This window comes from Spodoptera frugiperda, chromosome 25, assembly GCF_023101765.2.
Source record: "Spodoptera frugiperda isolate SF20-4 chromosome 25, AGI-APGP_CSIRO_Sfru_2.0, whole genome shotgun sequence".
Classification (NCBI taxonomy): domain Eukaryota; kingdom Metazoa; phylum Arthropoda; class Insecta; order Lepidoptera; family Noctuidae; genus Spodoptera; species Spodoptera frugiperda.
The window spans coordinates 14,437,340-14,463,539 of NC_064236.1; the positions used below are offsets into that span (position 1 = coordinate 14,437,340).

General features: G+C 33.0%; 1 protein-coding gene and 2 long non-coding RNA genes across 5 annotated transcripts; all 3 read right to left on the reverse strand.

Moving 5' to 3' along the window:
• Window positions 1-1,386: 1,386 nt before the first annotated feature.
• LOC126912403 (uncharacterized) lies at window positions 1,387-7,068 on the reverse strand. Its single transcript, XR_007707107.1, has 2 exons — window positions 6,469-7,068; window positions 1,387-5,320 (listed from the first exon to the last, which is right to left on the reverse strand). It is a non-coding gene; the product is annotated as an uncharacterized LOC126912403 (long non-coding RNA).
• Window positions 7,069-9,921: 2,853 nt separating this feature from the next.
• On the reverse strand, window positions 9,922-13,154 carry LOC118263128 (uncharacterized). 2 transcript variants are annotated; one of them, XM_050704286.1, is made up of 3 exons: window positions 13,008-13,154; window positions 11,182-11,403; window positions 9,922-11,105 (listed from the first exon to the last, which is right to left on the reverse strand). In XM_050704286.1, exons 2-3 carry the CDS (start codon window positions 11,399-11,401, stop codon window positions 10,804-10,806), a joined length of 522 nt encoding a protein of 173 aa, XP_050560243.1. In that variant the 5' UTR covers window positions 11,402-11,403; window positions 13,008-13,154; the 3' UTR covers window positions 9,922-10,803. The 2 variants fall into 2 exon arrangements, with proteins under 2 accessions (XP_050560243.1, XP_035430857.1); XM_035574964.2 differs by lacking the exon at window positions 13,008-13,154 and adding an exon at window positions 12,001-12,155.
• Window positions 13,155-15,598: 2,444 nt separating this feature from the next.
• Window positions 15,599-26,134, reverse strand: LOC118263495 (uncharacterized). Of its 2 annotated transcripts, none has more exons than XR_004782596.2 (4): window positions 25,982-26,134; window positions 23,951-25,488; window positions 20,768-21,197; window positions 15,599-18,969 (listed from the first exon to the last, which is right to left on the reverse strand). It is a non-coding gene; the product is annotated as an uncharacterized LOC118263495 (long non-coding RNA). The 2 variants fall into 2 exon arrangements; XR_004782603.2 differs by having other exon boundaries at window positions 15,600-18,969; window positions 24,049-25,488.
• Window positions 26,135-26,200: the final 66 nt, after the last annotated feature.

Genomic DNA, 26,200 nt, shown 5'->3' on the forward strand with positions numbered 1-26,200 from the left:
TTCAGGAGTGGACGTCTTGTGACTGATATTATAATATGATATGTGTGATCTAAATAGATTAGATTTTTTATTTTTTCTTACATTTTGGTGATTAGATACGGGTTTATTATTTGTAAGAGTCTAATGCTTTTCAATTTTATTGACCTTCACCAACCAAATGAAAACTTGGGATATTATATTAACTTAAACTATAAATTTGCAATTAAGTCAATTAACAGCAGATTATTTTCGTTTATAATAGCTGAATCATACTATTATTTTTTTTTACTTATACTTTTCTGGTTTTATTATTTTCTTATTTTTACAGATACGTTAAATCTGATATCACTTAACATGGCAGCATGTTTTTCTGATAATTTTATTCCATAATTCATTTTCTATAAAATCAGACTTACACCACTTTAGACTAGGGCTGACGTGGGGAGCGTAGATTAATAACGCAATCTGATTGGTCCGTGCTTTTATTAACGGTAAACTTTACGATTGATGTTTTTAACCATTTATACTCATTTCTCACATATTTATTATATATGATAGGATTAAAAATATGTTTTAACAACATTTTGAATAAACAATAAGACCTAACAATTAATATAAGACAAAACTTTTGCCACGAGGTTTCCGTGGTTACCATACAAAACGTTGATTGGTCCATGGGTATCGATCCGACAGCGTGGCGACACTACGCTTTATCTGATTGGTGGACGCTGGATTTGGGGAAATTGAAAATGATGATTTACCCCGTTAATATTGTTTAATTTATGAAAATAAATATGCAAAACAACTCTTGAAACGTTTAAACATCATCTAGTTTAAAAAGATTTTCGATTAATTCTATTTATTTTCCGTCTTTATGAATAAACAAAGCATACCATTGGCTAACGCAGAGACGTGTACCAACATTATCATATAATATGTAATTACTACCCTAATGAATAGGGGTCTAACTGCAAAATGCAACTGTCTTGTTTTCCTAAAGTATTATAGATATTGCTATAAAATTAAACATTGTATATGATGTTTATGTTTATATTGAATAAATTTTATGTGATATCCAAGTTTTAAGATTGTGTTTATATTAACCACACAATTCATTTATCACATACCTATGTTTAATGTTTAATGTTGATTACATTGAATTGACGTCGATTAATAGTATATTTAATTTATTATTTAACATTTTTAGTTTATTGTTTCGGTTTCAAATTTACAGGTATGTATAATTTCGATTTCAAAATCCTCGTCTAGATGACTTTCCTAATTTTTTTGCAAACTTACTTACCTTTCCATACAATTCCGTTCATCTACGACGTCGGCGCCCCTCGTCGGCACGTAAAAAATTACTGCAAATGTACCTAATAAAGTTTTAAATAATACCACTATATCTTAAGTAAAGAATTTCAGGTTTTTATTAGATCAAGACTTCCATCGAGGCTCAACAACCTTCTTTGGCTCTTTCAAATACCTCTTAAAACCAAAAAGAAATAATGAAGAGTACAAACATTTCTATAACAATGTTCTTTTTATTGGGTACCTATGTCGGGGATGATAAACATCAATTTATTGCTTTTTCAATCAACTCATAATATATTTTCCTTAAAAAAGCTATGCGTAGTGTACAGGTATTGTTGAATCAAATAACATGGTAATTCATTATTGCATATTATGTTTATGTGAACAATGTTTTTGATCTAATACGAGCTTTGTATAAATAAGTTTGTGTCTAGTATTCTTATTACAGTACTCACTTGTTTTTTTTTATGTCTACATTAAGTATTTGTGTTAAATTATACCACTTAAATGCACATATAGGTAATTTATATTAACTTAAAATAAGAATCTACATCTTTTTCCTTAATCTTATTTTTTTTAAACAACATAATTTATTGCACACTTTGTAATCGTTATTGACAAATCGGACTTTCACCCCTTTTTTGCAAGGGCGATATATTGATTTGCCGATTCGAACATGGCTGAGAATTATGAATGAAGTTTAACGCTGTTTAAATGCATTTAGTATTAAAATTAGGGTACAGGATCTCATTTAACGTGTTTTAATAACTTTTGATTTACAGAAATAGGTCTAAAAACATTGCATTTTGATTTCGAGTTTAGCTTTGTTCTCAGGAATTTACGGTTTTGTCATTAGTTTCAGAGCACACCATTGGCTTGCTTTAGTATGGTATGCCAACATAACAATAAATCAACTTGTTCTGATTGGCCAATACACGCATAAACCGTAAAACTTAACTTTTGATGTTTTTATCCATTAATACTCCTTCCTCGTGTGTTTATAGTGTATTAGTAAACAAAAAGCGTAATTTAAGAACATTTAGGCAAAAAATGCCAGCTAGCAAATAAATTAAGACAATGTTTTAAGTTGCGCTTTACCACGAGGTTCAGTTTACCAACATTCAAAACAGATTTACGACGCATTTGATTGGTCCGTGCAAACGGGTTCAACAACCTTCTGATTGGCTAGGGGTGGCTCTAGAAAAATTACAAAACATACGGTAGAAAACTAAACATACGGTAGAAAAGAAATCTTAATGTGACTTGATTTTTAAAAAAACCTCTATAAATAATGCATTTTGTTTATGATTTTGGCTTTGTTCCAGGAAAGTTATGGTTCAGTAATTAGATTCAGAGCAAGCTAAGAGAGCTGGCTAAGATTCAGATGGTGTACCAACATTGTCATGTTGACTCATTCTGATTGGTCGGTGCACGCAAGACATTTTATGATTTTTTCTTATTTACTATAATTATTTACCTCAGATGTTTATAGAATACTAGAATACAAAGAACCTATGTTATGAACGTTTAACAAACATATTTAAGCTAACAATAAATTTAGGATGATACTTACAGTTTTATCGTACCATGAGGTTCAAGTTACCAATATTCAAAACTAATTAACGACGCATTTCATTGGTCCATACAAAACGCTTAAACCACCTTGCGATACTAACAATTTATCTGATTGGTCGACGCAGGGCCTATGGATGTAAATGCTGTTTAAAACACGATGCAGGATAAAACTAAAAATGTTTTAATAGCAATTGTTTTTTTTTTTAGTTTGGGGCAACGTTTTAAAATAAAAGAAAATGAAAGGAAGAAATTTAGAAAATACTTCCGAAAACCGTACAGTTATTATACGGTATTTATTTAAAATATATGACTATCAAACTTGTGTAACATTCAAAACCATCATACTTTTTTTTTAAACGTTGCCTCACACAATGATTGTTTTCTGTGTCGTAGGTGCGTTTACGAACATACAATTTCACATTCACATGAAACCTAGACCCGAAACAACTATTTATAGATCGCACAAAGAGTTGCTCCGTGCGGGAATCGAACCCGCTATACATTGCACGGCAGCCGGGCGCCCAGCCACCACGTCAACTGTTCAGTGTGTTGCACAGTTGACGCGGTGTACAATTTTTATTTCCCTGTGCACCTGGTACTTGAGTCAAAGCTAGCGGTTGTGTATATTATGTTAACTGTACACACTTTTATATATATTGGCCTAAAAATAGGTAAGGTTTGGTGGCTTTGGGATCTTAACCCATATCTAGTGAGACTGTGTACCAATTCCAAAAATAAGTCTTTCGCAGTGGATTCGATAGAAACTAGAAAATATAGCGGCTATTGTTAGCGCAACAATATTCCTCTCTTATATGTCATTTTATTATATTAAAAGAGAAGAAATACATGTTTTATGAATTAAATTGCAGATAAACTACAAATCTTCTCTTGGGTTAAGTTTCAACCCTCTCCCTTGGGATTGGTGGTCTAAGGGAAGAGTTGCAGCGGTTTGAAACATGTTGTGTCTTTGATCATAAAAAGCCTGAACTCTTTAAGTGCGATCTCCAACTGGCTGCTAAATGTGGAGACTATGACAAATTTCTTTCATGTAGTGGAAGCCCCACTACATGAAAGAAACTAGTTTATAGTTCAGTACTTAATTGTCATGATGACAAACAAAAGGATGGGCGAGCTTAGATTGCATATGTTTTGAGGGTGTATATGTATATAGTTCATATATTGAGGGAGGCATACATATGTTCAGCAGTGTGACTGATATCTTAATGCTGTGTATATTTGTATACCTATAAGGCCAGTACAGTTTGCAAAGGGTTTACTAAAAATATTTCCTTTTTCTTAGGTTAGTAAGTAAGTATTAATTTCCACATCTAGCTTCTCTTAGGAGTTGAACCCAAGGTTTGAGTTAAACAATCGCTTTTTACACTTTCATAGCAATTAAGTAAGGCAGTTTTAAATAAAACATAGTTTTTTTTTTGTTTTTTTTTATTTCTACTTCTACTTTCTACGTTACAAAGAGATTAAAATGCTTTCGATTAAATATTGAATAAATATGGCGATTACAGTGGCAATGTTATTAAACATTCGCCAAATGATTACATGTTCAGTTGTTGGCAGAATATACATCACGAAACATATTTTAAAATAAGTTGGTACACCTTAAAACTAGTGCGAATACCTACATGCCGTTTTTTAAGTGCACTATTCCTATTCAAACCTAACGTCTCTTGTTTCATGTGTAATTTTCGTGAATCCGAAGGTCGACGTGCGGTTACTTTCCCATACGTTCTATACACATATGATACTCATTTTTATATGTTAGTCCAATAAATGCGATTAAATATCCTTATACCTATACACATATGATACTCAATGTCATAAGTTCCATTAAATGCGATTAAATATCCTTAAAAATACACATATGATACTCAATGTCATAAGTTCCATTAAATGCGATTAAATATCCTTAACAATACACATATGATACTCGTAAAATAAAAATAAAAAACCTTTACTTAGTACAAGTAAAAACTTCATGTGCAACATTATGCTCTTAATTGTAATTAATAGTATGGAATATAAAGCCTAATTCTTTAATCTATAGGAGGTTTCTACTTACTTATATTTAGTTTCGATAAGCCATAGTAATGTGACAAAACTTTTTACGATTAAACCTACTACGATTACATGAATGCTAAGATCTACACGAACTTGTTAAAAATGGAGAGATAATAAAATGACTTTGATTTAAGATATAATGATCTTTCTCGATCGGGGAGTCGTACGTGTACCTACTGTTTGACGTGCAAAGCGACGTTGGACGGACCCAACTTCGGCTTCAGCACGACAACGTGATGCACGTCGGTGCTACGGTTCATGCTTGGTTGACCCAAGAGATCCGTAGCAACCTTCGTAAGCTCCTCGAAGGTGTAATGATACACCCTCGGTGCTTCAGACGGCCGGTGCGTGTCCAGGTCGTTCGCCATTTTCTTATCTGTAAACACATAATAAACGCATTAGGTTCATAAAGATAACAATGGCGGGCGTCGGAGTTGTGGCGCTTTCTTAAACGAAATATTAAATGAAAACTGAATTTTAACGATTTACAGATTTTATTTCAAGGAGACTTAGTATCTTTTTATAAGTCTTTTACTAAGTTGTTAAGTTTTAACAAGTATTGAATAAAATCAACACTTTGTAGGGGACCTAGTAATCATAACGAGGACCGCCTGGAGGGCACAGTGGAGCCGTGTCCTCGGGGATGTGGTCGGCGACGGCGACCCCTCGCTTCCGGCATTGGTTCATGCCATGGTGCGGAGCGAAGCGGACTGGGATGCCGTCTCCTCCTTTTGCGAAGCAATCATGCTAGCTAAGGAGGAGGTGGGGCGCGTGAGGGAATTAACCTCCTCACGCCCCAGCCGCCAAAAAAGACACTCCGGGCGTCGGGGATCGCGTTACGATCTCCAGCCACCGTAAGTACGGGTTTGCGGACGGCGAGCAAGGGTAGCTCGCCGCCCGACCATGTGTACAACGCATGGCGTTCCGCGCACGCCTCAAAGAACCAGACCACCACAGGTGGGGCCTAGTAGGGCTGATGCCTGAACCGGAGTTGCGGACAATGTAACCACCCACTAACACGCACCCACTTGTGAACATTAAAAAAAAACAGGAAATACCTGAAGTTATTACAAAAATATTTAATTTTAAATCATTACACTTTCAAGGCGATACATTTTTATATATTTTTATTAATCGCCTCATTAGTGAAAAATTTAAGAGAACAGGAATTTTTTGAATTTCATTGCAAAATTGTTTAGTTTTATCTTCATCAATAGTTTCACTTTCAAATAGCTTTCAAGTGGTACTTAGTATATTTATAAGTCGCCCACTTGAGAAAAATTTAGGAAAACTGAAATTCAGAAAATCTTGAATTTCAATTTCAGAAAATTGCTAAGAATAGCAAAGTCTTTTTTACTTTTGAGAGTATTGAATAAATTCAACACGATTTCAAAATGGCGCACAAGACACCACCTTTGGGAACAAAGAGAGAAGACACGCCCATAACGCCGGAACAGCAAGATGAATGTGCCTGAAATAAAAAATAGTTAAAATCACGCAAAAATTCATAAAATAACTACTTACTAATGGCTTCGTCGCTCTCGTCGTCATCCTCTCCCACCTCCGCGCCGTCCGCCATTGCGTTGAACTGGAACTCAGTCGCTGGAACGGTGCTCTGGCCTCGGAGTGAAGGTGAAGTCGTCTGCTCTGCTCGGCTGCCACCGACGGAAAGGCCGAGTCCGGCGATTGATTTACGACCCTCCCTTCGCTACCCTGCATATATAAATCTATAGGGCATACTTGCATGCACTAAGCTCTTTCGAGAACTTTCCACCCCCTAGACCGAAGTGAAGTTGGCGCAGCTTTCGATGTACACTGAAGCTTTTGAGAGCTTTGCATTTTCCATTTTCTACACCCACGCGGCAATGGACTTTCTTGCTCTCTGATTGGCTGAGCTTAAAGCTTAGTTGTAAAACAGGGTGAATAACTGAATGCGTTCCTATCTACGTTTTGATCAAGAAAATGTTTTAGTAAGATTTTATTAAATTGAGAAGTTAAATGTTACAACATATTTTATTCGCGTAAACATAATTAGCAAAATATGAAATCGCTTAGAATTTTATGTTAGATACAATAATATTTTGATTAATTGAGGAACTTTATTTTAACATACACTATTTTTAATCTGTATCTATCCTGTATCTCACTTCAAATCTAATAGATATTGTGTTTTATTACTGCGTAAATTTTCGCGCGCTGTTATTTTGTTATCATAATACTTTTATTTCGTAAGATTATTACCAATTTACAAGCGTAAGCGATTGTATGTAATATATATTTGATTTGAAATTTCAATAATAATTTGTCCACTAAATAATTAACTTGTATCGCAAATTGGTTGTTACTTATTATAAAAAAAATTGATGAGTTAAAATAAAGTTTAAAAATACTAAAACACAGTTGATAATTAAGACTATAGTATTTCATTAAGACTATAGTCTTAATGGTACTGATTGCTTTGATTGCAAAGTTTACCTCTTCTTACCGTAGATACAACACGATCAGGGTCAAGCCAACCCTGCAGTTTATAAATCTACATATATTCAACCCTAGATTTAATAAGAAATAAGCACAATTCTTTGTTAAGACGACCCTTGAAATATTAAGATCACATCTGGATCGTTTACATTTACTGACCCCTTCAAAAAGTCCAGTAACAAACAGTATAAAACATATCCAACCGGATTTATAACGACATGCGATGAGAAAGATACGTACAAATTCAATTTAAAATTGTATAAAGACAAGATTTATTTAAATACTTAAGAAATGCCGCGCGTCTGCGTTTTGTTCACGTTCACTATCTACAAATCTATCTACTGAAAATTAACAAAACGCGAACTGTGATAATCGAGTAGTAAGATTTATAAATGAGAAACTATAACCATACTCATGTCTGCTTAGAGCAAAATTTAATGGCAATTGCATGTTTCCTAATAAAGTAGAATTCCAAAATTGTAAGATTATTTTAGTGAAGTTTCTGAACTTTAATTTCTCAATAACACTGAACATATTTTCTCCAATTGCAACTCACTACCAACTACATTCCAGGTTTCAACCCTTAAAATGCTGCGTGAAACACCCCCCTTGATCAAACGTTGGCCAGTGTTCATCATACATTGACGGTTAAACGAATATTATGACCGACAATTAATGATATAACACAGCAGTGTACATCAAATATCATAGACAAAGAATGCATTTGTCTCTTTCGAACTGGTGGAAATTTCATATGTGTGACAAGTAAGGAATATTTTGCGATGCTTTTTATTGGTTGCAATACCTGTGGAAATTAATGTTGGATGTTTGTGATTGAACACAAAGTTTGACCTTGGTTTGAACGAGGGAGGTTTTATTGATTTTCCAAGATGTCGGTCGACCTATTTATGGCGGGTGACAATCGATATTTGCTAAGATGAATGTATAAATAGAAGAATATGACTAATTAAAAATCCATCGGTTATATTAAAATTATTTATTTTACTTTAGTAACTCCGACAGCTTAGACAAATACTTTTAAACTATCTTTTTATGAATTATAAAAGTTAACAAAAAGAACTTTTTATAGGTATATTTATTTTGTTTATTTACGAACTTAAAGGCTTTTCAATAACTTTTAAAAAGTTTGTTTTACATCTTTCCCTGCATCTTTACCTATTCCTTTTTGGTAAAAGTTATATTATATTTTTACAATGTTTAATTTTGTAATCCAAAGTATACATTAAGTTTTAAAACTTATATACAAAGTATTCAGTATTTATATTAAGTATTTTTAAACTTTTATACAAAGTTTTATTGTTTACCTAAAAATACATAAAATCATCACGCCTTTAGCCGTGTGGTGACAGCAGAGAGAGCAGAGATTAAACAGTAGCGATTTTAGATGAACCAACATTTTTGGAACTGCGATCTCCAACTGATGTGCCAACCGTGGAGATTATGGCAAACTCACTGCTGGGCTGTTGATGTTAATATTTATATTTTTTTTTATTGAAGATTATGATTTAATTATGAAGTATTTACAAACAAACTAATATTTATATTAGTTTAATATAAGAGTAATACCAATACAAATATGTATGCTTATATTTAACTTCTGGTTTAGTAACTAACCAAACCATTTTTTATATGATTTTGTAGAACATCATTAATAAAACACGTACTAGTAAAACTCAATTTTATTATTATTTAATGTGTTTGATATTAGACCCGGTATTTTAAAACTAGATTTATGAATGTTTTTACAACATGTACAACTGTTCTGTAATTGGCGTATTGTAGCTGATATTATAAATAATGATGCCAGACAAATTTTACCATTGACATGATCATTATCGTCTTATGAGCCTCAAGACACTCCATGCTGAACACAAGCCTTCTTCAATCATCTCGGTTACCTGCAACTTTTATCAAGTATTCCGGTCAGCTATTCACACCCGCTAGTGACACATACATTGAATATAAATTTCATTACAAAAATATTATTTTTACTCAAGATAACTACTCTTATATCGAATAGAATACTATTAAATAATTTAGTAATCATTATTTTTCCGTTTTTAAGAGTATCAAGCTATTTTCTCGGTTAAACCTTCACTGGCATATCTATTATGTTTGTGTTTCTATTTGCAATTAACAATAATAAAAGAAAATAACTACTATGCCATGTGAAGTAACTAAGCAAAACTCTATTAGTTTCAAGTCACAACGAGGCTCTTATTCATTAGCAACATGCGCAGACGCGGCATTTCGCGCAGTCATCACTAGTTTACAATAATAAAAGTATTTTATATGCAAATAGAAGTAATTAATACTTATTGGTAACCTAACCATGTGTGTATTGTCTCTATTCTCTTCATTAATGATATTCGTAGGATGTTATCTCAAGAATAAATAATATTTGTTGCACACTTGAGTGTCCAACAAAACAAGTCTTTAAAACTATACAGACCGACTATATTAGAAATAAAACACTAATATTTTTTGAGTTTTTATTACCACATTGATCACTACATTAGGTATACATGTGTAGATAGTGTGGATTATACTAGTTATACCAACATTGAGTAAAACTTCTAAGAAAAATACTTTTATAGAAGAGTAAAAATAAATTTGTCCATTTTCAAGTATAAGTAACAATGATATGATAAATAATTAAATCAAACCTAAAATAAAACACTTGAAAATACAATCAAAAATAGCTTACAAGAGAATCGTCAAATGTAAATGGTCGAAATAGATTTAATAAATGAAAATGCCTTCAAAATCTCCTCTTCGGGTTACTAGACTGATTGGTTTCTCTCTATAGATGTTAAACCCTCTATTAGCAAATTTTATAAGAATCAGTCTATTACGCTTCAGATAGCAATCCAAATCAATACAATCACCTTATCCTAATCTGACACTGGAATATACGGTCAGCGAACATCGATACCACACGACAACATCAAGTTACACTAAAGGAATTCATGACACGATACGATGAGATAGATATATTATTAGAAAGTATGAAATATGTATGTAGTAAATGAAATCCTGCTTGAAAGCATTTTCAATTGTGTAAAACAAGTGAACCCTGAATTTTTTGATACATTTTATTATAAAAGTTAAGCCTCGACTTCTAAAGAATAAGAAATCCTCAATAAAAGGACTTCTGTAAATTCCAACATGCCATTATGAGTTTTAGGTAAACTCGTGTCTAAATTGTAACAATTTAGTTAAAAGTGTTCAAAAACAGTGTGCATAGTTGGCTATCTATCAACAAGAAATTGATTTTTGTGAAATTAAGATCAGTTTTTGTGAATTTATGAATAGGATTGGGGTTTACATTGTTCACAACACCGAGAGATCGAAAGTGAGTTAATATTTGTAGTTGTGGTGGTTGTTGTAACCATTGTTGGAGTGGTTGTTGTGGTGCTTGTTGTTGTGGTGGTTGTTGTTGTACGACTTGGGGCTGCGAGTACGCTCGCGGCCTACCCCCGGAATCTTGGTAGAGTCATCGCAATCACGGCGGACGCAGCAGATGGTCACCAGCTGGCCCTGGTTGATCAGGCAGGGGCAGTAGGCCTGGATGTACGGGTCCAGCGGAGGAGCAGCGGCCTCGCCGTTATCGTAGCACTCAGGAGCCACGCCATACGGGGTAGCTGCGAAATAGATGTAATCTATATTAAAATGTGTAGCCTCATTCGTCAAACGTGATTATATAATTTGTTACAAATAACAGGCTGCGATAATTACCAGGATCACAGAAGAAGTGCTCCGGCATGGACTCCAGCTTCGCCTTGTCGCAGTTCTCCTTTTCGCAACAAACGGTGGTAGTGTAGACGTGAGTCGGATAGGTCGGCTGCGGCGGTATGTCCTTGAACATATCGTACACCGGAGTCGGATCCGGGTTAGCCATGGCTAGCTCGTTTCTCCATTGACGACACTTAGCCACGCTCGAGGCTTTGCGCGTCATATCTGGAATTTAAACAATAATATTGTTACCAAAAATCGCACATTATCTACTACATATCGGTGATTACGCCCTGAGCTTCGCACAGAAACTATTGTGAATATTAAGAATATAGCTAGGTTTCTATAATATTTCTATATTTCTGGTTTATCACAAAGACCTCAGTCAATAACTCGCTATCAGCTCGCCGCAAGGTATTCAGTTTCTTTAAAGAAAATTGCAATAATATATCACGAGCAGCTTCTATTCACGATTTTTATGGCGGAAGCAATCACTTGTTGCAGATTATATCACAGCACAGTTCACTGTTTGTTACCTAATTACGCACTTCAGATAAGATCGATAATTGGCCACGCCCATATGCCTATTTCTCAGCACTTTTAGACAAAGGAATTATACATACAACCGCGTATATTAACACAAAGTATAGCATAGCACATATATAAAATCGATGGCAATTGCGCTAGTAAACGTATCCTAATGCATAATTAATTCGACTATGGCAGACGTGGGTAAGGGGAGGGGGGGGGGTCGATACAAGCAGAGCTGAAAAGTTGGACAAAATGTTGGAAAATCTATAGGATCTACGTGGAGACACTTACCGATTGAATTTTTTCGACACAGCTTGACGGATTTGTCAGACCTTTTCGAGCGAGAAATTTTTGATAGCCAAGAAAATGGCTTGACACGAACTTACACCGGGCGGGCCTGGCAGCGTAATGGGATGGCTCTATTGATTGATGCAGTACTACTATTGCGCAAGTGCAATTTTTTCCAAGCGTTCACAATGGACCGCCTGTTGCTATGTGATTAAAATACGTCACTGTCGTATGGTACACGGAAGAAACTTTTGTTTTAATATTATTAAACCACTGTTACGAAATATTTTTTCCAAGTAATGTTTACTACACGTCTTATTCAAAGAAACTATATGAAAATTTATATGCATTTTTATAACACTTACAAACGATTTGTACGATATATTCTTGAAGTAACGGTAATTATTTACCTTCGTCGTCGTTTTCAATACCTAACATATCAAAAACCTTTAATTTTCTTAGACTGTCCGATCGCAAGTGTCAGTCGCACGATCCAGTCGCAACTTTATAATGAGCCAGGTGGATGTGCCTTTACCATAACTTTTTAATAGTGCCATAGGTAATAAATCATCCGATCTGTTTCCGGTTACGATACCGATTGGCAGAGTGAGTGATTGAAAACTTCAAATTTAGTTCACCCTAAATTCAAAATTGGTCTAGATTTAAATATCTTGATTTCGAAGTTCTTTTAAGAAAATTAACTGGTTATGAACTAAAAACTGAAAAATTAGGTCAATAGGTTGAGAAAAAAAGTAGGTATGGTTAGATAATGTGTATGGAAACAATATACGAATGAAATAAAGGCATTCTGAACTCAACTTCTTGAACTGATTTAAAAGTTTTTAGAAACTTACAACCACTTACATTTAAATGAGGTTAAACTAACCTTGAAAACTACAATAGTAAGTCGTAATTTGTTTACTAACATTGGAACGCGTCACAACAAACATTGCATAATGCATAATGTGTAACAGTACACAAAACTAAATTTTATTAATACTCTTACGTACCTTAAATTAAGTCAATACTTAATAACTCTTAAAAGCTATTGCTTTCTTTTTCTTTAAGTTAATACTTTTATTCCAGACACTTGAATTTCACCACTAAACCACACTGTTTTGGTTTCTAAAGTAAACAAACACCACAAATTACAACACAAACGATTGGCTTCAGAAGTTGGCTGTATTTGCAAAAATGTTGGCCTTATTTGTCAGAAAAAAATGTTCTTTTAAAACCGCAAAACTTGGCCAAAACATTCGTGGCCAATGAACGTCTTTAAGGCGAAGGACACATCTTCAGACTTAAGAAGTAAATTTTAGTGTTATCTGAATCAAAAGTTTACAAATAAAAACTTAAATTAATTTATATTTCATCATATTTTTCAACATTAAGTTGTAATTAAAATATTCTGGGCGCACTGTGAATATGGTGTTCCAATATTAAAAAACACTCTGAAAGCCCTTACACATGGTATCCCTTAGCAAAATCACCCCATTCTACACATTGAAAAGTTTGTATGTATCTGTACTAAACGGATGTTACGCAGATCAGGGTATGGGGAGCCATCTTTGGGTATAACGAGGGGTGACCTTCAGCTGTGGCGCTGGTGTAGCGGATATGCATGAAAGCATTCAAAATGAAGCCCGCCAAAGAACATCCGCAAAATAAGAAGTGAAAAAATGCATTTTCGTTTCTGAAATTCTTTTTATTTGTTTAAACAGTTAAAGTTTTGCACATTGTTGAATTTGTGACGAAGTTGGTTGTTAAAAAAATTAAATTACTCAGCTTTCGCATTACCCGGGTTGCAACCCTTGCTAAGTTCATTGCATTGCTTCAGCAGCTAAGTTCCGAGGGGATATGGATGTGATGGAACGGTAGAAACTTTGATTTCATTCATTTCCGTATCCATAATATCGATCGATCCGTGGTCCGTGACCTACTTTGTATATTAACCGTAAAACCGATACTATTTACATTAAACAAACCGATTATTTACGATCTTTTACAAAATTCAAGATTTTCAGCTATATAAGCTTATTTTTTCAAAAAATATATATATTTAGCGCTTTCTTTAAAGTTCACTCACAAAATCTTTAGATGATTTTGTAGTATATAAACATAAATGGCTATAAGCGTAGGTTATAAAATTTGACATGTGAATATTGGCACCTGTACCTTTAATCCCAGAAGTTTCTTGCAAATATTAAAAATAATTATAGAAACTTTCTTTGGACTAAAATATTAGAATAATAAAATACGTGTTCCTGGCTGAACATGAATAACCTATAAATGATTAAATTTTATAATTTTCATTTCTGACTATCTCTTAGTGACTGTAAATCGATAGTGACGATAAAACTTATGTTCTACTCTATACAGACCTGAAATATTAAGTTTTAGGTTTAGTTTTTGTTTTCATTTCCTAAGTCTGGTTACCTTCATGAATAGGTTCAAAATTAATTTGCTACAAATTTTATTTAATGATATTGATGTAATCTTTCTCTGAAAATAGAGTACAAAATAGCAGTTGTACATGTCAATATTTTAAATATAAGGTTGATGAGGCCAGAACTGCTTCTAGGCTTTCTTCTAGTTAAAAAGGAGAATTCTTAAGCTCCCATTACAGAATGATATTTTTATTTGAATCCATAACTGACTAATGTGAAAAAAAAAACACCGAAGCAGAATCGTATCGTACACAGAAGCGTATTACCACTGCTGGTGAAAGGCAGGTGTGATATTGGTGTACCTCTGCTTACCCCTTTGGCAAATAAAAGATATGATGTTAATGTTATAAAATTATCATCAGGAACCAAAGTATAGTGTCAATCATCATCGTATAAGTAAATTATATGTAACATATAATATTCTATGTATTGATGAAAGAAGTTGTATGTTGAGATGTTAAGCAATTAATTGATATCATTTGTTCAGACTCAAACCCATTTTAACAGACTTAAAAAAAAAAATGAAGTTCTCTATTTACATGTATGTATGTTGGGGAGCGATTGTCTCGCGTTTGGCTGAACTGATTTGACAAGGGTCTCAGCGTAGTATTTTTCAACTTTGGTATAGGGTTCACCTTACATCATTAGGGCAGCATTATCATCTTTTAAATTTTGGATTGCTGAACTGTAACTGCAACTTCGTTTTCTTTTTTTAAAGAGCCCCACACTAGAATTTTCTCCTGTGTTGTGGATGCGTTCACAAATATAAATTCTCGTACATCCCGGGACGACAAAATATTGACTATACAAAGAGTTGCTCTGTTCGGGATTCGAACCCGCTACATGTTGCGCAGCAACTAGTTGTCCAGCTGGCCCACTAACCGTGCAGTCTAACATAAGAACATAAACTAACACATCAGTGTGTTCCCAATACAAACTATTATTTGATGTTCTGCCATCAAAAGTCAAACTTATTACTCAGAGTTATTACTGGTTACTTAACCCAGTCCTTAGAAATTCTTTTTGATCACTGATAAAATCGTTACTGACGCATAGTTTAAGTAATTAATACATGTCTCTGGGTGTAGGCAGTAACTTACTGTCGCTACCTTAAGCTATGTTAATTACTAAAAATGAAACACCATTTTATTTATTTAAGATAATATATTGTTCCCTTAGAACATACATAAATACTATATTGATGCTTATTATGGTATACTAACGGGGTATGCATAAATATCATAGTGTCACTTACTATCACTTCGTTCTTATTCATGTCTCTCAGATGTCAAGTCTTTTCACAATTTCTTTAAAAAGATTCGTATCATTCTCTTAAGACTTACCATAACAACTAAGTCAATTCCTTGCACTTATAATAAACGTGAACTAACAATCTTAGCAGACTGCTAACAGGTATGACGACCAATATTCAAATTCTGCATCCACTATATTTTGTCTAAATGTATTTCCGAAATGTCAAACACAATATAACTTTTACCAAAATGTCAGAAACAATACATTTTTTGTATTTTGTATGGGCTTATTAAATTTTACGTCATATTTGTACATTTCGTAGCATACTTATTTCAACAAAAAATACGACCACTAATTTTAAAGTGAAATAAATAAGTAGCACTATCACTATTTTTGATTGAATCATCATCCCCATTTTCAGTAGGCTACCTTTCGTTTCATTACAAACAAACAAGTTTGGTGTCACTTTATTTACAACAACAGTCCAATATCCATTCTTTTACCCGACTAACCCTAAAATATGTGACCAGCACCGAAGAACAGTGAGTGGTATACTCGAGGACGACCTAATTAACTAATTACTAAAAATGTTGAATATACAAAACACATTGAATCAGGCACTGCATACCGGTATAAATTTCTGTACAATTTTTTTCTGTATGACGTCATACCATAAAAATTCTGTTATTCAAAAATAACAGTACAGATATTCAAACAGACATGATTCGTGTATCTTAATTATTCTTGTATCGTATAATATTGGTACATATATAACAGATGATTAGGGTAGCGGTAATTTATCTATATTATATTGATATTCTTATGAATTATCGGTTATTCTCGATTCTTTAGCTCATCCGTCCAAGGAATAAGGGAGGGGACTCCCCGCCTTTATTCCTTCGTGCTACAGTCCTTCTGACGCGCGCCGCCTCGTATTTCGGTACAGAAATAAAATATCGGTTATAATAATTGTTGTACTGAAAACATCTTAACAGAAATTAGTTCAGTACATACATTTGAGTACTCATATATTTCTAATCAAATTTTAATATCTGATACCGAAATTACGCTTTAAAAGCCGGTATACAAATAAGAGTAGTGAAATTTTACTAGTACTATTTAAATATTTTATACCGATATGCAGTCCCTGCATTGAATACCAGCATTTTGTTTAAATATAAACCTACTTTATTTAATAAACGTCAACGTTTTTAACATTACGATAACTTTTCAAAAGTCACACAAAAATATTCCATTAAGAACTAGTACATTTACTAATGTACAATCAGCTTCATTCCGTACAGAGATAGTGTTTCGTTATACAAAATTGTATACTTTTTGGTCAGCTCAATAGTCAATCAGCTATTATTGTCTCAGTACTTAATAAATCTTGACTTCCTATCTGCATACTACATAACCTGGCTGACTTAACATCAAATTATATTTTCTTACATAATAAAAACTACTTACAACAAAAGTAATCTATTCACTTTTCCATTACTAGACAATAGACATCAATCAGATTATTCTCATATATAAAATATTATAATTTTCAACAACTGTAAGTACTGTAAGTAGGAATCCTTTATCACTCTGAATACATCTTATTGCATGCGAAAGATTTGGTCTTGAAATGGTATCTTTATGGTTAAATGTGATATATATTAAATAATCTAGTATTTTTATAATGAAGACAAAGAGTAAATCGTATCTAATCTAAGAAAGATAAGTGGTAATAATAGTGCATTAGTATAATATACTAATTTTCTGTTAAAGATACATACAATGTTATTTACTACTAATCAAACTAAATACCTAGTGAACACCCTACATTTTTAGGGGTGACAAAAAATACATAAGTAGTAGCTACATATATCCCTAATTTATATGAAAAACTGGAGCCAATATGCTCTAAACCTAATGCTAACACTGCACGATTTTTATACTACTAAAATTTCGCCCAAATACTGAAGATTTATACAATTGTGATGATCTTAGAAATATTTCTCTCTTCGTTACTTTTTCATGTCGGTTGCAGCATGAGAACTATGAGACAATATGACTTGAAAGTGGGTATATTTTCAGTTTATCAATGAACTTAAAACACTAACACGCCAACAACTTTAAAAACATCGTTTGATCCTCAACACATTTTCCAAACATTCACCCATCTTTATATCAAAATACTTATAAAATATAACAACTTAAATTAACAATTGTCATTAAAATGGAAGATCTGTGTACCTGCATATTGCATTTATATATTAGTATGGATTAAAGCTCGCAAATAATTGAACACATAAAATTAGTTTCATAGTTTAACTATAGGTCCACTCTCAGTGGCGAAATTAAATCCTTACACAGACAGGAGATATGTAGTAACTTTAAAATTAACCGGGTTAACATTTTCCTTCTAAAGTTAAAATTAAAATTAAATAAAGATTTTATCATTATAAGTAGGTTATAATACTTGAAATTCAACTTATCAGTCTTGGATTGTTCGATACATGATATTGATTAGATGATGACAAAATTTTTGTGGGTGAAATGGGTGAAAAAATCTTAGTAAGATAGTTGGCACATAATGATTTAGGGACTCGTGCAAAAAGGTTACCTGCGTATCTAATAATAAAGTTTACTATTATAAGTAATTGTAACATCCGCTTGCGCTTAGATAAGATCTTCAAAGCTTTTACAAAATATAATAAACAAGATTTAGCGGCATTACGTGCCGTAAAGTACATCTCTCTCTGCCTACCCCTTCGGGGTAAAAAAAAGAAGTGACGTTGCATATATTATATCCATATATACAAATAACTATTTTGCACACATAAAATTGATTGTATACGGTATTTGTAAAACTATGTAAATATGTGCAATATTATTTTTCATTCCTCTGCTATTTCATTTTATTAAAATCTCTTTTCATACCTCTGTATTTAGGAATACCCGTATATCTATATAGTACTATTCTTAGTGTAATTAATTAGGAATGTATTGCCCATTAATGTATTCTTTGGAAGCCTTAGTACCCTTTACGTATTAGCATTAATTTATGTAAAGACTGTGATATAACATATCCTATTCTATTTTACCTAAATAGTTTTTAAAAAGGTGCCCAGTTTGAAACTTTTTGTTTCTCTTAACTAAAATATGTTTAAATTGTATTTAAAAAATATTTAACAACTTCCCTTAAAAGTTTTAAGAACAGCACTTAATGCAGGAATAAGTAACAGGTTCTAATTCTGTGTGAAGCAGTCCTGGTGGTATCCTGAAATGGAAAAAGAGTAAATGATTAATATTTAAAAATAACATAAATCAATAGTGGGAAAGCCATGCTTCGGCACTTATGAGCCTACTCGACCGGAGTGATTTCACGGCCTCACAGAAAACCATCGTGAAACAACGCTTGCGTTGTGTTTCGTTGTGTGAGTGAGGGTACTGGAGGTTTAATTACGCTCCTCCCCAATCTTCCCAATCCCCGATTCCCCAACAATCCGGCGGCGATTACTTACCATTAGGTGAACCGTAGGCTCGTTTCGTCGTAAAAAAGTTTGAAAACTAGTAACTTGTAGCTTGTAACATTTCTTTGTGAATTGCACGGGTGCACCAGACCTATTAACCGTAATATTAAAATGGTAGTCATAACATAACTGGTAAAAGGGAGTAAGTACTACATTGTTTTTATGAATTTATTATAGCGTTATGTAACTGATAAGCAGTAGCTTCACACAATTCATTTATTGATTGCAATGGCACCATATCCTCCCTTTTAATTATTATTGAACCTTTTGTAACCTAGTTATATTTCCGTCGCTTGGCAACAAGAATATGACTTAATATTTGAGACTTTTGCCCTAAAATGTTGGCGTTGGCGTACCCTTCAAGCCAAAACAATCTGTTGTCTTACATCTAAGAATATAAATAAAGAAGTACATGTATATTCACGTTTTTTGTGCCCTAAGGAGATGTGCCAACTTTGGTGGAATTTGTTCAGGACGGTACCTTAAAGTAAGGTGAAAAATTTATTCAAATTACTCAGTTCATCGAAAGATGATATCCTTTTCCAAATTAAAGCAGTTTCCATATTAGTGAAACACTATTTCATATTACTGAAGCACTGTATTTTTAAACACACGAAAAAATAAAGATTTGTAGCAACACACATAAATCACTGTAATTTAAAAATATTTAGATTTTTAATATTTTACTGATAACTGTTGAAACTTGGCAATCATCTGGTGCCATTTGGACGTTGACTTTAGGAACAACATGTATGTAGTTTATTAGGTAAACTGACGATAATTATTCCAAACTTTGGTAATTTGCATGCTGCTATGATAGCGATAAATATTTATGTAACAACTTTGTATTTACCGTGTTTCTGGAAAATCAATATAGGCATAATAGTAAATTATGTTAAGCTAACGTAGGTAACTCAACCAGAAAAATTAAGCAGCACTTTGACCTTACCTAATCAATCAATTATTATCTTTATATATATAATTCTTCTGTAAGTGTGTATGCCACTGAACTTCTCTTAAACAACTGGACCGATTTTGATGATTTTTTTTTGTGTGTGTTCAAGGGGATCTGAGAATGGTTTAGATTCACAATTTTGTCCGCTGGACAATGTTTTTTTAATTTATTAATAATTGTTGATTTTGGAATGTCTTACGTTGGATCCGACAAATTTTCAAATTAAAGACGTGTAGACAAGTAACTCAACCAGAAAAATTAAGCAGCACTTTGACCTTACCTAATCAATCAATTATTATCTTTATATTATATAATTCTTCTGTAAGTGTGTATGCCACTGAACTTCTCTTAAACGACTGGACCGATTTTGATGATTTTTTTTTGTGTGTGTTCAAGGGGATCTTAGAATGGTTTAGATTCACAATTTTGTCCGCTGGACAATGTTTTTTTAATTTATTAATAATTGTTGATTTTGGAATGTCTTACGTTGGATCCGACAAATTTTCAAATTAAAGACGTGTAGACAAGACAACGTCTGTCGGGTCCGCTAGTATTAATATAAAAATCTGATTTTAAATTAGTACACATACCTTTTTGCACGCGTCTTCTTTCTAAGTCAGCTTCTTTTTACTTCTTTTTCGTATTATTATTTTTCGTTGGCTTTTTGTTGTTTTTGGTTTTGTTTGTTTTATTTTCCTTTATTGTCCCTTTATTGTCCTTCTTCACGTCTTGGTTCTGGTAGCTGCTGGCTGCATTCATGTAGGCTCGTTGGGTCGTGCTAGCAGTCACCAGACCACGATAGATCCAGTAGGTATGCCTCATATTAATTAAGTAAGGATCAATGCATGTAATGGGTTTCTTATTAGCACGGTACTTCTTACAGTCCCTGCAATTACAGTATATTGTTGACGTCACTAGGCTCTTCTCCAATTCTTCGTCAGAATCATTGGGAACATTTTGTGTTTTCCTGTATCTCACTGCCATTTCACTGGTGCGCATTATGAAGCTAGCCGCTTCTTTCTGAAATTCGAGAATAAATTAATGTTATCGATATATTATCTTCAACTAATAATTCTGGTTATTTGGGATTAAGATTTTTTTTCATGTTAGTATAAGACTACATGACTATGTTAAACTTCCCAACAATACATATTATTTAAGCCTAAACACTAGGTAGTTACTGTATACCGTACCGCGTTCCTTCATCAGGTCAACTCCAGACCTTCTTTTTAATTTTAGTGTTTATAAATATTTTTTGAAAAACATAACAGACGCATTACTAGCTCCTACAATTTTCTATACTTCCTCTCGGTTTCCCCAGGACTCCATCATCAGATCAGGACTAAGTAAACATGGGACACTCTAGGGAATAAAACCAAAAAAATAATTTTGAAAAACGGTCCACAAATGGCGGAATAATCGGTGAACAAATAAAAAAAAAACAAACATCCGAATGTATTACCACCTCCTTTTTTTGAAGTTGGTAAAAATACGGGTTTTTCAGGATTGCCTTGACTACTACTGAGTGATATTCCTAGTTTTAGGATTAACCTTATCGCTAACCGGTCAGCATTCATCCTATATCTTGCTTAACTATAACAAGTACCTTACTCTCTAAGGGTGTTTGATAAAACTACATCTGACTAATTTGCAACTTTTCACCCTGTCCTGGTCCACCCGGTCCTGAGGAAATATTTAAATTATTATATATACTGTTCGCCCATTGGTAATTGATTTTACATAATGTTATCTAAACAAGTTTTTGGGTTTTTATAGTTTATTTTAGTTCTTGATAATATTATTATATTCTTTAAGTTAAATATAGTGATATAAGTAATATTGAAATATAATTGACGCGCGATAATACTATAAATATAAATAAATAAATCTACCATAAATGAATAATAAGAAAATGGTTTTGTCTTTATTAATCAACTTTATGTATGACATTAACACGTATTAAAGTAATTATAATTAGAATGATCATATTTTATTGGAATAAAAACATTAACAATACATTTAGTAAGTGTGGGAGAGCCATGCTTCGGCACGAATGGGCCGGCTCGACCAGAGTGATACCACGGCCTCACAGAAAACCGACGTGAAATAACGCTTGCGTTGTCTTTCGTTGTGTGAGTGAGGTTACCGGAGGCCCAATTCTCCGCTTTTCCAATCTTCCCCATCCCCGATTCCCGAACAACAACCCTTAAATTCCTAACTCCCAAAAAGCCGGTAACGCACTTGTAACGCCTCTGGTGTTTCAAGTTTCCATGGGCGGCGGCGATTGCTTACCATCAGGTAATACGTGTGCTCGATTACCGCGTGTTTCATAAAAAAAAATAGAATTATTCAAACATTGAAAATCTTTTAAAGTCAAACAGTTTTAAGATATCTTTATATCTGATCAACAAGTTAAGATCTTGGTTTCTTTGAAAGTATTTTTGATTTATTTTCAGGTAAGAAGAGTCATGACATCTAGAATAGCATAGCGCTAAATTTAATGCTTCTTACAGGCACTTCTTTTAGTAGAATATATACAGCCGGATTTTTTTATCACCAGTCAATTTTTTTCCGAGAATTAGCTATTATTCAAACATTCCATTTTTAAATAAAAAAAATTGTATTATTTTATGATTTCCTTTTACTGAATACATAAACATACAAAAAAAAAACACTCATTACAAACCATGATATCAATGCCACATCTAGTAAAGATAATTTATGTACCTATGTTTCTGCATTCTGTCAAATGATCGATTAATTTATTGATTTACCTGCATTTACTTTATGTTTTGGTTTTTGGTTGAATTGGCCTACCCGATTTTGTGAATCGATTATGTTAATTTGTGATAATATTAGTATAATAGTATTAACCTTATATTTGCACTTTTTTATTATTGTGATTTACATCCATACTACTGTGCGCTCTCAATTACTTTTATGTAAAACACTGTTTTCATAAGTGAATTATGTATGCGATTCTTATGAGAAATAAAGATATTCTAAACCTAAACCTATACTACTGATTTATCTATCTTACTGCGACATATATGTACAATTAATAATTCTCAATAATAATGCCAGTGAACCAAATTTAGAACACTGTAATTAAACATTACCGGTAAAAAAAGATAAACATCGTATAACATTATGTTGTAAACATAACTATGATAAATTTACGTAAATTAAAATTCACATGAATTATACTATATCCTAAACTCACTTATCGTGTCTACCTGTTGTTGGCACTATTTGGTATGATAACTAAAAGTTTAGAACTTAACTTAAGCTTAAAGTCTTGTTAATATTAAGAAAATGTCACATTCACACATAGCTTTGACAAAATTATGATATTTATGTATTTGTCAGTAAACAATCTAAACTATATATGAAAAAAGTAGGTAGAAATATTATTTATTTCGTAAAGAGTACATTAATATTCTATGAACTCATATCTTATTATAACAGAATATAATCTTTAAATTAATACAATATTTTAATAATTTTCTTAAGCACTTACTTATCTGGTGCACACCAACTTCTAAGCAATAAAAAGTTTAATCAAAAGGAAACCATGCATAAATCGCACAGGTAATTTCGCAATATACGTTCAGCACACAGCGACAATAATCACTTGCAATTAAATAAACGCATTCATAGTTATAAATACATTTTGGAAACAGTATGAGAATCTTAGAATTTACTACGGCACAAATTTACACGCCGATGTTGCCGCCTTTCGGTGCGAGGCGACAATAAAAACATGTACTTACGTAGCGACAGCGGCTTCGCTTAATGTTCACTCAACAGGTAGCTAACCGACACCCACCACTTCTAGAAATGTCACAATTTAGGTAATACAAAAGCGCACCTCCACCCGTGTATGAAGACGTTTGAAAATTATTTATTGATTTACGACGATGCACAAACTATTTGTGCGCAAGTGCAAATTATTTCCTTGTTCCACAGCTTCCATAGACTTTGTTATAGAAATATTATAATATGCCTCGACGACGTCATGTGCCGAAGGCTGATTATGTACAAATGTAATGATACTAGACAGTCTTAGCTTGAACAAAAGATCTCCCCGACACTGCCGACCTCCTACACAAATGTCTATGAATAATCCTTATTTCATATAACGGTATTCATATTAATTATATTAGATGACTTCAGATTAATAAGCTTTCGTCCCAATTAGTGGCAGTTATTTTGTAAACAAACACTTTCTCATATCGCTAACCAGAGAGCAAATTATTTGATATCATTCTATGTTTTTTATGTATGCAACTGATATTAGTTTTGACCAGCAGTGGAACGACAATTGGTGAAAATAAATAGTTAAATAATGGATATTAGCTAAGTCATTAACTATGAATTTATCCATGTCTATTTGAGATTTTTGTTTTTGTTTCGCAAGTTATCAAGGCGCTTTTGTTATTCAAAAATATAGATCAATAGGTATTGGTTGTCTAGGTGATAGTAAGTTTAATTAGTAAATTAAAATTAATAAAAAAAATGTATTTACCTCATCGTGTCTATAATAATTTATACAATTATTAAAGATTGTTTGTGAGAAAACTTCTTTATTTTATTTTATTAGGTAGTCTTCTCAGAATATGGCTGTCCCATTAAATTTTTTGTAATTATTTTTAATGAAATAAAACACAGAATCAAGAGGTAGAAGAGAAAGTTTATTTTAGAATAGGAAAGGGAGGCATACCTAATCACCTAAAATAATCATTTAAACAAAGTTATAATATTAAATAACACAACAATAAAATATATTCAATTAAAATAGTAATACAAACAAAGAACGGTAATCATAGCATTAAGCATAAAATCTGATAAATAAAAATACGCTAACTTAAAAATAAATTTCAAAAACGGCCAACGTGGCATGATTTGATATGTCGGAGAGATATACAGAGTGTTCATAAAGTCTTGTGCAGAAGACTTGGCCACGAGTTTTATTTGGCTAAATACACAGGCTGTATACAGACAGACAGACTACAGGATTGTGAGAGAAGAAAGTACAAGGTGATGAGTGGAGTACTCGAAGATGACTTAGTTGGCGTCTTCTTCAGAGTCAGCCTCATGGTTGACTCGTTTGGCGAAATGGGCTCGCCGTATCTCCATGAGTGCTTCAGTAACACACTTGCAAAGCACAAAGTCGTCTTTTCCACAATCAGGATGATCGCAGGGCCTGTCGGGGTCAACCACCTCGATCAACTGCCAAAGAGTTTTTTTCATTCGATTACGATACTGTCTAATTTTTTTCGCCTTCCGGATGGCCTGGGCGAGGTTCATCCTGGAATTAGATACCAAAATTTCATTAGTTATGTGTTTAACGTAGTATTTTATGAGTACAACGGAAAGTCTCGGGAAAATATAATTGTTAAGTTACATTCTATTCTATTTAATTTGAAGTTCACTGTTCAAGGAGGCAACCAGTGATTAGTGAGCACAAATTTTAACTATGTTATACATTAGATACCGTATCTGATTAATACTTAAACCACTTCTAAAAGAAAATTTAAAGGGAAATTAATGGAATCTATAAATAGAAATCAAGATGGTGATAAAATCATTGCCCCAAGTATATTACGCCTATCTTTCTACGGCGTGATTTTCAGTAAAAGTAAAGCTAGAAACAAAATACATTAAGTTTAAGAAATATTTATTTGGTAACATACAAGTATTTCTTAAACGTATTCAAGAATAAGATTACAGCACAGAAGTATTCTCTGAAGTTGTACTTTACTTACAACAGGGCGAATGTTAAAAAGGTATTTAATACTCACTTTAAGACCGTCGTCTTGAATAATTTTTCAAAACTTTTATGAAAGACAAACTAGCTTTTACAGCCAAAGCTCCACAAACACCTTCCACAAGTGAAATGAGGAATTATTGATTGATGGGCGGAGCTTAAGCTTCCGTTTTCAAAATATCCGACCAATCAGATTAAATAATTGCAGTGTTACTCGCATTCGGATTCTGCTAAAGTAGTAAAAAAATTGTTA

Excerpts from the sequence above, each read along its gene's own strand:
- LOC118263128 (XM_050704286.1), bottom strand. The coding sequence starts at position 11,401 with ATGACGCGCAAAGCCTCGAGCGTGGCTAAGTGTCGTCAATGGAGAAAC. Across the intron at positions 11,106-11,181 it reads GCACTTCTTCTGTGATCCTG|ATTACATCTATTTCGCAGCT; the intron begins GTAATTATCGCA and ends ATTTTAATATAG.